The 14,099-nt window shown below is 38.7% G+C and overlaps 1 protein-coding gene across 1 annotated transcript in view; it reads right to left on the bottom strand.

The window, feature by feature from the left end:
• Positions 1-14,099, bottom strand: part of LOC136010049 (von Willebrand factor D and EGF domain-containing protein-like) — a 183,118-nt gene that overhangs the window by 86,665 nt on the left and 82,354 nt on the right. Inside the window, 1 exon segment of the mRNA XM_065670656.1 lies at positions 9,997-10,904. Coding sequence (XP_065526728.1) covers positions 9,997-10,904 — 908 coding nt within the window.

Genomic DNA, 14,099 nt, shown 5'->3' with positions numbered 1-14,099 from the left:
TGGATGTTGTCATGGTTCTTAGTCCATGCTAGTATCCGACTGGTTGCTTTTAGTAATTTACCCATCTTTGCAGTTACTGATTTAGCATAAAATCTTGTTATTACATTTGGGTTTTCATTGACAATTGGTTGAACATTCCGCACTGGGAGATCATGGTTTCATTACACAATATAAAGCATGATATAAAGGCATCATAGGTTTGCCCTGAATTTGGTCAGTTTAAATCAGACCTTTTAACATTTCACAGGTTTTGATTCTATCATTAATTTGTTATTTGTCATGTGGGTGTGAGTATTTGGGGAAGGAGGTTGTTTTTTCAGGGCTTTTGTTTTTGTTTCAAATTTAACAAGATTTGAGGATGAAATTTCCTTCAGTGCCTACAAACAGTGTGATGTAAAGAAGGTATAGGCATGCATCTGGAGTGTCTGGCTTTAGTCAGTTTAAATCAGCTGTATAGTTTTGTAAGCTTTCCTAGCATTTAATTCTATATACTTCAGAAAATGGTTTTGTGTAGCTACATGTTTCACTAAACTGCTTTCACTGCTTTGCATTAAAGCAAATAAACTAATCACCAGAAAAGACTCATCTCCCTGATCTGATTTTTAGAGAATAGTTTGGGTCACTGAGCATGCAACCTTCTGTGTATCACGAGGATTTGATATCCTTTTAAAATTTGGTTTCTATTGACTTTGTAACCATGAAGCTAATAACCCTCTTCCTGCTCAGCCAGCTCTGTGTTTTGAATGGAAAGACCTGCAAGTTAAAACAATAGATGAGGGCTGGTATTGATGTTTGCCTTTTCTGATGCACGTTTATTGCATCTGCACCATCAAAAATTAAACTAAATTTGCTATGAAAGGAAGAAAAGCTTCAAAACTAGCAGAAAGCTTGTCAGTCCCTGAGAATTACCCACCAATATGTTTTATGTGACTGGGAAAAATCTGTCTCAATCAATATAAAACAGAGTAAATTGATTTTTCTAGGAAATCATAAATTGTTTTTTCTAGGAAAAAGCTAAATAACTGAAACTAATAATATCTCAAATTGCATAATATTTATTTTCATATTTTTTCTTTACCTTTGTCCAGTCAGCTAAGGAAAAATTTGATATTAAGTGAAGATAACAGGTCTCAAAAGAAAAGTTTCCATTTTCAAGCCATATAGAACCTCTTTTACAAAGTATTGTTATCTTAGTGATATCTCTTTAATGTCACCTTGAAGGAAATAAGAATATAATGTTAATACCTTTAACTCTATGTAAAGAATGCAATTCCAGTGGAATGGAAGCAGCACATTAAAGTGTGTTCTATGTCACAACAGTATATAAAGAGCTGCTTCAAGTATTCCTGCTTTACAGGAATTATTACTGCAGAAAAACGTATATGGTAGCAGTTGAGTTAGCTTCTGAACTTCAATATGGTAACACTGCCTCACTTAGAGTCCATCAGCTGTCAAATGAACAAGAATATACTCAAGCGAATGTGGTAGGCACAGGCATAGGAAATTTTCAAACCTTCCTCAGTTAGCTAGATAGAAAACCCTAGCATTGTGAAATGGAAGAGGCAATAATTAATATGAAAAAAGGAAAATGAAAAGAGCATTTGTGAAAAGAGACCTATTTTTTTCTTGATAATGTAAGCTTCATCAACATAATGTGTTTGTTAATACTACATCCACCAAAATCAGTGGAATTATTATAATAAAGTGGAAAATTAAGCCCAATGACTTACAATTTGAAAAGATAAAAAGCTTTTTAAAGAATAATGCCAGTAGTAGGTATGGTGTTTGCTGTTCTCACAAGCATGTTTGTCTCTTCTTTTGGAATCCAATTCTGAAAAATTGATGCAATTAATTGTTAGAGTGTATTGCATTCTCACTACCATATCAAGTGTTTCCCCATGTTAGTGAAAAGCTTGGTTGTGTTTTCTCTTTGTGTACTAACCTAAACAAATTTGAAAACCTGATCAGAGAGAGAGGATCAGACAGAAATTCCACATGTTCAGGTAACTATTTCTGGGGCCCTTATGGTGATATGAAGTGTAGTTGAAGGTGTGGTCACACCAGCACCACAGGCTGGTCACAGAGACAGAGGCTATACCCTTTACATGCAGTGAGTAGTATGTTTCTTTCCTGGTAATTTAAGAAATTAACTGAATTGATAAATGTGGGAGAAACTTATTTATTTCAGAGAATATGTTGCCATACAAAATCTGATGTAGAGAATTGAAATACTGTGTTCCCTTTCGCCTGAGAATCTCAAACCAATTCAAGTATTTTCTTTAAATGTCTTTTGTCTTTGGAAATAGGAATTAAGATTAAAAATAAATTATATAAATGGTGAGAGTTCTAGAATACGTATTTCATCCTCAACTTCTGTAACTGCTCAGGTTAAAGCTCTGAGATTATTCTTCCATAGGTGGAAGACATCTTTGTTTCAAGGACCCCACCTGAGGACCTGTAATAGTTGGTGCTTTAATTAATATTATTTGATTAGAGCACGTGAACAAGATTCGGCCCAAAGCAGTATGATAAATTCAGAAAGGTCTATGTCATCATTCTAAAAATAACAGGGTGTAATTCATGTAACTGCTGTTGCACATGGGTCTGAGGGACCTGTGTGGTTGTGGTTCAGTGCTTTGAAAATGCAGCTGGATTCACAGAACTTCTTAATAATGCTATTGAAATTTATTGACATGAAAATGGGATGTCTGTAAGTGTGTTAGGTAAGCATTAACTTCTCACCTTCTCACCATCATTTTTCCTCACTTTGATTTCTTTGCTGACTACTTTTTTCCCAGAATTTACCACAGAGAAATTTAAACTTCAAGTGTCATTACTTCACTGAAACTAATTTGTCCTTATTATTCCTCATTACTTTTTATCTTGTAATTGCTCTTTAGAGCTTCATACAATCTGCATATTACATCCCTCTATGCGTGCTTTAGTAGTCAGGGTATTTTTTTTTAATAAGCAGCATGGTCAATATATACAAACAGTAAGCACCAACCTTATTTGCTATCTGCAGTAATTGGATTCTACATTTAATTACAGATGGTAATGACATTTTAAGCACCTTATGCAGGTGTTGAGGGGAGGGTTTATGAAATGTTTAGCAACATTAAGAAAGTTTAAGCTTCTGGAGCATTGCCAAATTTCAGAGGTGCCTTTCAACTCCAAATTGCAGTTTTCATGTGAGGATAATTATAGCTATGGCCACCTGGACTGCTCCCATTGGAGCTGGGCAGAGCAGAGGAGCAAGCCTGTCTGCAAGCCACACTTCCCATGTTTTTTCTTTCTACATGTTTTGATTTAAAATTATTCCAGACATATTTTGGGTTGTATTCTGATCCCTAAACATACTGCATGGCCATTTTTTTCTGGTTGTGCGCTGGTCAAAACTATTATTATGTACTGGCAAGTGTAGCTGAGATTGAGTGACCTTGGAAAAGATACTTCAATTATGTTGATGGCCTTTTTGATCTTGGGGAAGTTTTAATTTGTATCTATAATTCCAGCCTGAAAAAATTGGATGGAGATTTGTTTTAGAGTTAATGGGAAAATATAAAGCCAGTCAAAGGAGCTGCCTTCTCCTTCATTCATTACTCATGTAAATTCTCCTGGAAGAAACTTTTTCCTAACAATGGCATTTATCCGTGGGTCCTGAAGGAGCTGGCAAATGAAGTTGCTAAGCCACTGGCCATCATCTTTGAAAAATCATGGCAGTCGGGTGAAGTTCCCGATGACTGGAAAAAGGGAAGTATAACCCCCATTTTCAGAAGGAGAAAATGGAAGACCCAGGGAATTACAGACCAGTCAGTCTCACCTCTGTGCCTGGCAAAATCTTGGAGCACATTCTCCTGGAAGGCATGCTAAGGCACATGAAAAACAACAAGGTGCTTGGTGACAGCCAGCATGGCTTCACTAAGGGGAAATCCTGCCTGACCAATTTGGTGGCCTTCTATGATGGGGCTACAGAACTGATGGACAAGGGTATAGCAGTTGATGTCATCTACCTAGACTTGTGCAAAGCATTTGACACTGTCCCACACGACATCCTTCTCTCTAAATTGGAGAGATATCAATTTGATGGATGGACCACTCGGTGGATAAAGAACTGGCTGGATGGCCGCACACAAAGAGTTGTGGTCAATGGCTTGATGTCTGGCTGGAGACCGCTAATGGGTGGTGTCCCTCAGGGATCGGTGTTGGGACTGGTCTTGTTTAACATCTTTATCGCTGACATGGACAGTGGGATTGAGTGCGCCCTCAGCAAGTTTGCCGATGACACCAAGCTGTGTGGTTCGGTTGATACGCTGAAGGGAAGGGATGCCATCCAGAAGGACCTTGACACGCTTGTGAGTTGGGCTGATGCCAACCTTATGAAGTTTAACCATGACAAGTGCAAGGTCCTGCACCTGGGTCGGAGCAATCCCAGGCACAGCTACAGGTTGGGCAGAGAAGAGATTCAGAGCAGCCCTGCAGAGAAGGACTTGGGGGTGCTGGTCGATGAGAAAATGAACATGAGCCGGCAGTGTGTGCTCGCAGCCCAGAAAGCCAACCGTAACCTGGGCTGCATCAAAAGGAGCGTGACCAGCAGGTCGAAAGAGGTGATCCTGCCCCTCTACTCTGCTCTTGTGAGACCTCACCTGGAGTATTGTGTGCAGTTCTGGTGTCCTCAACATAAAAAGGACATGGAACTGCTGGAACAAGTCCAGAGGAGGGACACAGGGATGATCAGGGGACTGGAGCACCTCCCGTATGAAGATAGGTTGAGGAAGTTGGGGCTGTTCAGCCTGGAGAAGAGAAGGCTGCGTGGAGACCTCATAGCAGCCTTCCAGTACCTGAAGGGGGCTATAGGGATGCTGGGGAGGGACTTTTCGTCAGGGACTGTAGTGACAGGACAAGGGGTAACGGGTTAAAACTTCAACAGGGGAAGTTTAGATTGGATATAAGGAGGAAATTCTTTCCTGTTAGGGTGGTGAGACACTGGAATGGGTTGCCCAGGGAGGTTGTGAGTGCTCCATCCCTGGCAGTGTTCAAGGCCAGGTTGGATGAAGCCTTGGGTGAGATGGTTTAGTGTGAGGTGTCCCTGCCTATGGCAGAGGGGTTGGAACTAAATGATCTTGAGGTCCTTTCCAGCCCTGGCTATTCTATGATTAAGAGTTAACATTTCCAATATCAAGATACATTCTTCTGTTTCTTCTGTTCTTTTTAAAAGAAAGTGAAAGAGGCAGCAGTTTCATATGTCCTGCAGAAACCTAATTCAGTTCTTAATTTTTCTTCCTTTTCTTCCTTTTCTACAGAACCTCTACTTATTAGTACAAAATTCCAAAGGCTTATCCCACCTGTGCTTGCACAATGCTGATTGCCTACATCCTGCCAGCCAGGTCAGGGTGCCTGAGCTGGTGTCAGGGGACTTAGGCTGTTCTGGTTGGAACATAGCTTTATTTCTGAGATTGATCTTGATTCTTCATCTCTAATGGCCTTTCTGGTGTGAAATCCTGGGTTTAGTGATGTCAACAGGACTTCAGTTCTGAGGACTTCCATGCTTTTGAACTGCCATTTAAGAAGCATATATTTATTGTGTTATGCTGTAGCACTTTGCCCTGCAAATAGGTGTGAGATGACATGCGTACCTTGGGGGTTCAACCTAAATAACTCTATGATTGTATGGTATGTAGAACATTCTGCCTATGAAATGTAAAAACAAGCAAATATCTTTAAAAATGTTGTGAATGAAAGTAAAAAAATGAAGAAAAGCTAAAGGTGAAGCTCACACTAATACTTTTCTTGCTTGTCTGTACCAAATTAACTGGCTGACCTTTTCGAAGTATTATAATGTCACAGTGATTGGCATGCCACAGCTAAGATTTAATTCTGCTTATAGGGGATCTGACCTCTGGCTGGACATATAGATCTGCTTTACATTGCAATTGCAAGATCGGGTACTTTTATAGATACAAGTTTCTGTATTTTTGCATATATAGAAAGAATATTCTAGAATGCTCATAGATGAATTCATAAATAGTCTGTAATACATGGAGGTCATTGCAGTTCATCACATTGATTCTGTCTAGACGGTGGCAGTACTTTTCACTCTTCATGCTTAATGTGGAAATCAACTTCTTGTTCGAAGTCGTCTCTTAGCTTCTCTACAGTTATACAAAAGACACAGGAAAAGGTCCTGCAAATTAATCATGACAGTTATTACCTTGGTTTTAATTTTTCAGGAATATTTACTTTTCCTCAATTTTGCTCACAGTCAGCTTGTTCTTCAAATGCTTCATCATCTCCTTATTTCTGTGTGAGAGCCTGGACGTTGAGCTTGTCTCAAACACATTCCATACATTCCATTCCATTTCATACATTCCATGCATACACATTACATTCCATAGTGTGAGTCAGAGACAGAAAACTGAACTTGTCTCAGGCAAATCCCATTTGCATTTGACCATGGGAGGCCTTGATAGGATTGTTCTGACCCCTTTGTTTGAAGCTGATTAAGCCTCCACAAGGATGTGAAAGGATGACTCAAGGATGAGCTGACTAGAGCATGGACACAACGATATGAGGGACGATAACCCTCAGGGAATCCCATCTTTAGAACTGAAATTAGTATAATTAACTAATTAATCACTGGTCTTCAGTAAATTGGCAAGTATCCAGTGAACATGCTGAGAAGTTAATTTTCAGTGTTGTTCCCCTTCTCTATAAAGGGACTTATATGGTGACAATCTTCAAAATGTCACCACCAGCGCTGAGGGAAATTCATACTGCCTCCCACTCACCCACCACATGGAGAAGCCAATGACTGTTCTGGCACTGTGCTTTGGGAAGAGTCAAGCGATAGCAATCTATGGAGTCAAAGGTATATTTCCTGAAATGTTTTGCATTTGTAGAACCTATGTTACAGAAAGTGTTTACAACTCTTCTGATTCCCATTGCCCCCATTTGTAAATACCATGATATCTTAGGTAACTTTAGTCAGGACATGGATCCTTTTTATTTTCAGTCTCTTCATTTTGGGGGAGAAAAAACAACAATCCAAACAATGCGAACCAAACCCATCCAAGCAAACCCTGGGTTTTTATATGAAGGAGGATCCCTTCTTTGACAAAGAGCTTCTCAAAAATGTTGATAGATTATTTTTTTTTTTTTATTAGCCTGTGGGCAAAATTTTTTAATAATTTTATTTGCTAATGAGGTGCTTTCTCCCCCAACTCCCCATTTTAATGAAAAACAGGTTGTAAAATATTTTGAATTAATATTTTCTTTAGGATGTGTGATGCACAGCAAATGCCTAAGTAGTTTTATTGTCTACCAGGATATTTTGGAAACAACAAATCCTCCTTAAGATCCTCATTTCCATGCATAAAACAGCACAGAGATTTCTGTGGACTGAGGGGTCTATACCTCTGAACTGTGCTCCATGTTCAGGGTTTTACCCTGTACAAGCTGGCAGATAGATTACAGTTAGGAAAAAATATTTCACAGAGAGGATTTTAGTGATTAAAGTTAGTTCCCTCTCATCTCCCTAGTGTGGTGGAAAAAATTAATAGTAAATGTTCCCTGGGTCAGGTGCACCCCTCGGAAGACATACCCTGTGCATCAGAGAGTTCTGCCACTACCTTTTCCTCAAGAAAATAATAAGTACTGGTGGCTCAAAATGGCAATTTCTACTACAATTTTATTTAATGATTTCTTTCCTGAGCTCAATTTACTTAGCCAGAAAGCATTCTTCTCCTCAGGAAGTTATTCTTAATATGTTCTGTAGGTTTTCTTAAATAAAAAAGTAATATTTGTACTTAACATTTACACCCATAGAAAATATTCCACAGGTGTGAGTTAAAAAAAAAAGCAAGTCCTTAGCTGAAGCTAAGATAATGTGGGTTGTATACAGTATGATAGAGAGAAGAAGGGCCATTTTCTTTTAAAATCAAACATTGCCCTTGAAATGTTGGGAAAACTGCATGGGAATTTTGGAAGAGGGCCTTCTGCCTTGTGTTAGGAAAACTGCTGAAGCTGTCAATGTTAATTTTGTCACAACATTAACAGACTCACTCCCAGCAAATGGAGCAGTATAAACATTAAGAGAAATTTATACTTTCCTAATTGCAACTATGCTGCTCTTTTGCAGGTCCAGCACCAGGCTGGCTTCCCCAGGTACCAGGCTAAGATGTTTATGCTAAAAACTCAGCCTCCATGGAGCAGCTCTCAGTGGAGACACCATGGGAGCCCTGGAGTAGCAGGGTGGTTTTCCAGGTGAGTGGCATTGGAGGGAGCAGGAGTCTGCTGGGGAAAGTTGGAGTGACAGTGATTCTTTGGAAAACTAGAGGGAATCATTTGATGAACTCTAATAAACCAGCCTCCCACAAGAAAAGTGATTTCAAAGAAAGACCAACTATCACATTTGTCTCAGCTGTAGAAAAGTGAGAGACGAACAAAGAAGGCAGATCAGGGAGTAGTAATGGCTTATGGTGTCTTTGCCACAGCTGATACATGTTTGTTTTCACGTCTTACCTCCCTGTGCAATCTCAGGCTGTGCTCTTATTCTGTCCTTGTTTATATTTGATATCACAGCAAGAAGAAAAGGTGCCATTAGCTTTTACTTGAAAGGTCATAATGAAGTTATTTTCCTTTAATCTGAGGGATTTCAACCATAGCAAAATAAAGTAAAATTTAAAAATCTTTTCTAAATAACCCCACTAACCTGATCATTTCACAGAGAAATGAAGTTAAACATTGAATTGTATGTTGGACATTTAACGGGAAAGTTGCTCAACTTGCTTTCCAGTCACTAGTGTCAGTTGTTCTCTCCATGAAAGAGAATTCATTTTTCCACACTTAAGAGATGATCCTGTAGGTTTTAGCCTGCCATTAAGAAAAACAACAACAAAACCCCACACCCCCTGAAAAACAAACCCAAACTAAAAACAAATGTTGGGGTATATTTAAACCACTTTAAATCAACACACTGAAGATATTCTTATTGCCAAGTATGTGGGTAATCCCATCCCAGCTGGTAAATGCTTTGGGGTATCAGATATGTCACTGAGCTCCTGGGTCTCCAGAGTCTCAGCTAAGCTATGGTAACTGACCCTATATATGTTTACCTGTCCTAAATACAGAATAATGCTCTAAGCATTGTAGAAAAAGGCTTTTCGCTACATTTGGTTTGGGTTAAGAGAGCATACCTTGTCATTTCAGTTTAGCTGAATTCTTAAGCTTCAGGAACTCAACTGTACAGCTGAGCCTTAAGTACCTTTTTGTAACTTCAAGCATAAGCTTATGTGGTTTGCTAGGCTGGGCTTATGTTTTGAAATTAATGCTAACATATATGCATGTGCTTAGTTTCAAGCACTGTCAGTATTCACACCATTAAGAAGCTGAACTATAAAGAAGAAACAAACCTAGTAGGATAGTCTTCTCTGTATCTGTAATACATAAAAATCTGCAGAATCAGGTCTGCAGGTTCAAATATGTCCTATTTTATGTAGCTATTTTATGGCTTTGACAGTGTTACCTGCTCATTTTGTTACTTTCAATTATTTATTTGTTTATTTTGTTACTAGTAAGCTGTTTCAGATTAATTTTCAAATGTTATTCTCTGTTGATCAGAAGAAAAAAAGAAGTATCTATACAGTGTTAACATGAATATTGACCACAAGGTGAGCAGGACCCTCTCTTTTGTCAGAAGCCTGCTTGTCAGCATGCTGGTGATAGATCAGATGTAAAGAAAATCACTTCTGCAAAACCAATTTGCTAAGGGGCTTGTAAAATCCATTTTTAAAAAGTTACTCAGGTGAAAAAGTGAAGGACCAGCCAACCACATATTTTGATCTTCTCTTCAAGGTCAAAACCTGATTACTAATTCATCAAATACCTTACTGGTAGCACTGTTTGAAGAGCAAACAACTCTGTGCAGATGTTCTACGTAATAATTCTAATGCTATGTAAAGATGGGTAGGGTAGGAACAAACAGAATTTTTTACTTACTTTTGGCAATGCTACAATCATAGGAGCTGTGGTCTTCAAAGCACTGGCAGCCCAGTTCAGTACATTGTCCGTTGCCATTACAAAAAGCAGGACACTGGAGGACAGTGAGGATTTCTTGATGGTTTTCTGCATGAAACACACTGTTTCTGTTTCCTAGTACTCTTCTTTCGCATTCATTTTCCAAAAGGGCTGTCAGTGCCCTCACTGAAGCCACATCATCTTTGAGCTGCAGATCTGAAAGGCATATATCAATTGCCTCATCCATCTGTTTTCCAAGGAGAGCTTCACACACTAACCCAATGGTGGAATTTGCAAGAATTTGGTGGCAAATCTCCAGAGCCTTGGCAGCTGTTAGGCCATTGGGCGTGGGCCATGACAGTGGAAGCTTCATCCGATCTCCTTCAAAGTAATCCTCTGGGAAAAAATATGCAAAGCTGTCCGAGTCTCTCTGGCTTGGGTCATGCAATGGGTGAAAGTATTCATAATAGTCATCTTGCCTTTTTGCTCTCCTTGAGGCTTTTGATGGTTTGGTAGAGTTAATGGAACTGTTTCTTTTCATGGAAACATTGTGTGCAAGAGGTTTTAATTGGTCCTTGGGGCTACCTCGCTTTTGGACTGATTTAGGTGGATGCCGTTGAGCAAAAAACTTGGTCAACAGCATCTCGTCTTGTTTTAAAGCAGACTCTAAGTGAGTGACAAACTCTGACGTAACATCTAGATATGGGATTGCAGAGCTATAATCCACATGGCCATAATGGCAACCAGAGGACTGTGGGAAGGGTGTCTGAAAGGCATTCAGCATGTTTCTGGACTTAGTGTTCTTCTTCTGACATCTGCAGTAATATTTTCTTTCCTTCGCCTCAGAAGGTGCTGGAGTCTTATCAAATAAACTCTTTCCTGGAGGTATTCTGATTTAAAAATAGAAAGAGATTAGAGGAAGAAAACTTTCAACAAATTAGTTTACAATAGCAAGTAAACTTTCTTTCCCTGAGGCTGGGGAATGTATAAATCCCCAATCTACCAAAGTACTTAAGAAAATGCGTAAGTTCAACCTCTGTTTTCTTTAGTTGTTTTTGCACTGCCCTTCTTGAGTTGTCCTGTACATTTTTAAGCACTGCATAGGGACATTTAAGTAACAGACGCTTAAGTGTGTTGATGGAGCACTGCCTAGCTGTTTGACTTCTCTTTGCAGAACCTCCTTTAAGATGCAGGTTACGCTTTTCATATTATACATGAAATAAGGCCTTGGATTTGTCCCTGGTGTGACTTTGGTACTGCTTGGAGAATAATAAAAAAAAAAAAGTTTTATTTGTTTCAAGTGCTTTCTTATGAAAATCAAATGGGTTTTTTCCTCTAAAATATTTTTATGCATATTTCATTTTGTTCTTGCCTTCCAATGGAGCTTTCTTTGCGTTTTTCTTTTGACAAAGCAGTTTTCTATTGATCATAAGGCTAGATTATCAAACAAGGTGAAATGATTGCTTTTTTTTCCCCCTTTTTAATTTAGTCCAGCTTTAATGATGGATGAACTTTATAGAGAGTTCAGTTTGAATAAACAGCCATGATTACAGTTTCTTCAGAAGTTTCATGAGTGTAAAATTATTGATCTTATTTGTGCAGCACAAGAGGAATCCTGGAGCTTCATAGCAAAGGATATGCTTCTTGTCTCAGTAGTTTGCAGCACTTTACTTCCAGCCAAATTTGAAATAACACCAAAATTTTAAATTATTTTGGCATTAATTTTGTCTTGCAGCCAGAACATAGAAGATACTTCAGGAAAGTGAAAGTATTTGGCAACATTTTGGAGCCACTAGATACTTTTATACAAAATGCAATTGCCTTTATCAAATTTTTCCAAAATACATTGAAAATGGCATATATGATTTTGACCATTGATGCATACTAACTTTTAAATAAAACATCACAGTGACAAAAGAGAAATTAACCAATTTCTCCTTCTGAAACGCGAGCCCAGACATTTATGAAACCATTTTTCCTAGTGTGCGAGCCCAGCAGAACACAATGTGATACAACAAGATGGTGTTCATGCTCACAGAAATGGACATGCTGTTTTGCACTTTGCTACGGTCTAGGATGATAAAACATATCTGGTGACTGAGGTCCTTTGGAGAATGCAGTTTAGTGTCTGAGTCAGTGCCCCTGCGTGCCCTGTTCCCCTGGCTCTGCAAGGTGGTGTTACCTGCAGCTGAAGCTGCCCAGACTCGCATCATGAGCTAACTGCAAACCGAAACTAAGGCAGAAGTAACTCTTACTTTGAGGGAATACTACACAAACTAGAGTCCAGGGTAATTATCACTGGATAGATGGATAGATAGATAGATAGATAGATAGATAGATAGATAGATAGATAGATAATCACATAAACTGCTCCAGAATCAGGACAGAAACTGAAAACAGAAATGAAAATTTCAGTAAACTGAAGCTCTTTTGTCTTGATACTTTATTGAAACAAATTCTTTTGTTATTCCCATGTGAAACCAAATACCTCCCATCCATCCCATCCTGGCCAACAGGATGGGGATGTATGGTGTGGAAAGTATGGACCCACTGGAAACCACATCCTTCTTCACAGGCATGCACATATAGACAGCACCTCAGTGAGCTAGGATGTGCCTTCTGTTGCCCACATAAGACGGCTAGACTATCATTCCTCTTAGCTGCCCATTATAATCAACGAAGAACTAAAGACAAGTTTTTTAAACTGTGTTGGATGTTATCATAGAGAGAGACTCCAAAATCAATAGCATTCCTGCTGGTTTCTTGGAAGACTTGAAAAAATAATTTGCAGAATTTATTTTACCTACTTAAAATAATGTTTTAAAATTCAGCTGTTCTTTGTCTGGATGTGTTTTAAGGGCAAGGAGGCTCTGATGTTGTTTTACTGTTTAAAAGTTTCACTAGAAAGCTGGCCTTTAAAAGAGATCTATGCCATTCAGAGCTCTGCAGATGCTTGAGAAGAGGTGGAAGCCAGGGAAAGAGTTGACCTGCCAGATAGTGGGCACTCAGACTAGCTTCACATGCTGAAGAAAACCTAACATGCTTTCAATGTTACTTAAAATGAAATTTAAAAGAGCAGCAGAAAAATCACCCTCTCAGTTTTGTTTTTTACTGTGTCATTTCTCCATGGGTAGATCAGAGACTGGTTCAGTCTTCTCTGGGGATGACTTTAGCCTTTTCCTTGGCTTGTTTTTTTAACCAGGGTCTGAAGGGTTCTTGAGAATCCACCCTTGAGAGTACTGCAAGGTGAAACTCATCACCTCTCTTGCCGTTCTCACTTAGTAGGAGCTTTTCCTGACTTCCCTGAAGTATCTCCATTATATGTGCCAAGCACTAGAAAACTCCTCAATATTTTACAAGTAAAATCCTATATAGTGTGCATTGGCTTCTGATCTTTCAACAAACTTGCCTTGAACTGGTCATTCTAAGGATCTTGTTAGCCCCTTTTTGTGTAGCCAGCAGTTGGTTCCTGCAGCAGACTAGTTCTCCATTGCCTTTCCAGAAGTAAGCTCTCATTGATAATCATATCATTAAGATGTTAAAGATGGCTATTGTATTCTAAATGGTACAGTTTGTAAATACAGGTCAAAATTGCCATTAAGTTGCCATTACTTAGGCCCATTTAATATAAACAGAATATGATAGGTTTGTTTATTTTCTGAAATGCAGTGGGTCTAAATATTTATAAGTATGCGTTTATAAGTATTTATGAATTTTTATAAATAAATCTATAAAGAATGTATTAAAAAATCAATTGAAAATTTGTGCTAAATTCACATGTACAGATTAAAAGGTATGTTAAGGTGGTACGCCTTATTTTTCCTTATTTGCAAAACATACTTCACAAACAAACCTACACAGTCAACCTATTAGGAACACTTAATATTCAGCAACAGGAATGAAAATGTTCAGCTATAGGAACTAATAAGGGTAGGGATAGGGTTAGAGATAGTGATTGGGATTGGGATCGGGATGGTTAGGAACAGGGATATGGACAGGGACAGGAGCAAGAACAATGATGTGTTAGAGCACCAGACTCCTGGCTTTGGTTCCAGACCATCTGTCTGAGAAAGTGCAAGTTTTCA

Source organism: Lathamus discolor, chromosome 3 (genome assembly GCF_037157495.1).
Source record: "Lathamus discolor isolate bLatDis1 chromosome 3, bLatDis1.hap1, whole genome shotgun sequence".
NCBI classification, from domain to species: domain Eukaryota; kingdom Metazoa; phylum Chordata; class Aves; order Psittaciformes; family Psittacidae; genus Lathamus; species Lathamus discolor.
Note: the sequence above shows the minus strand (reverse complement) of the source record. Positions and strands in the feature narration are given on the sequence as shown.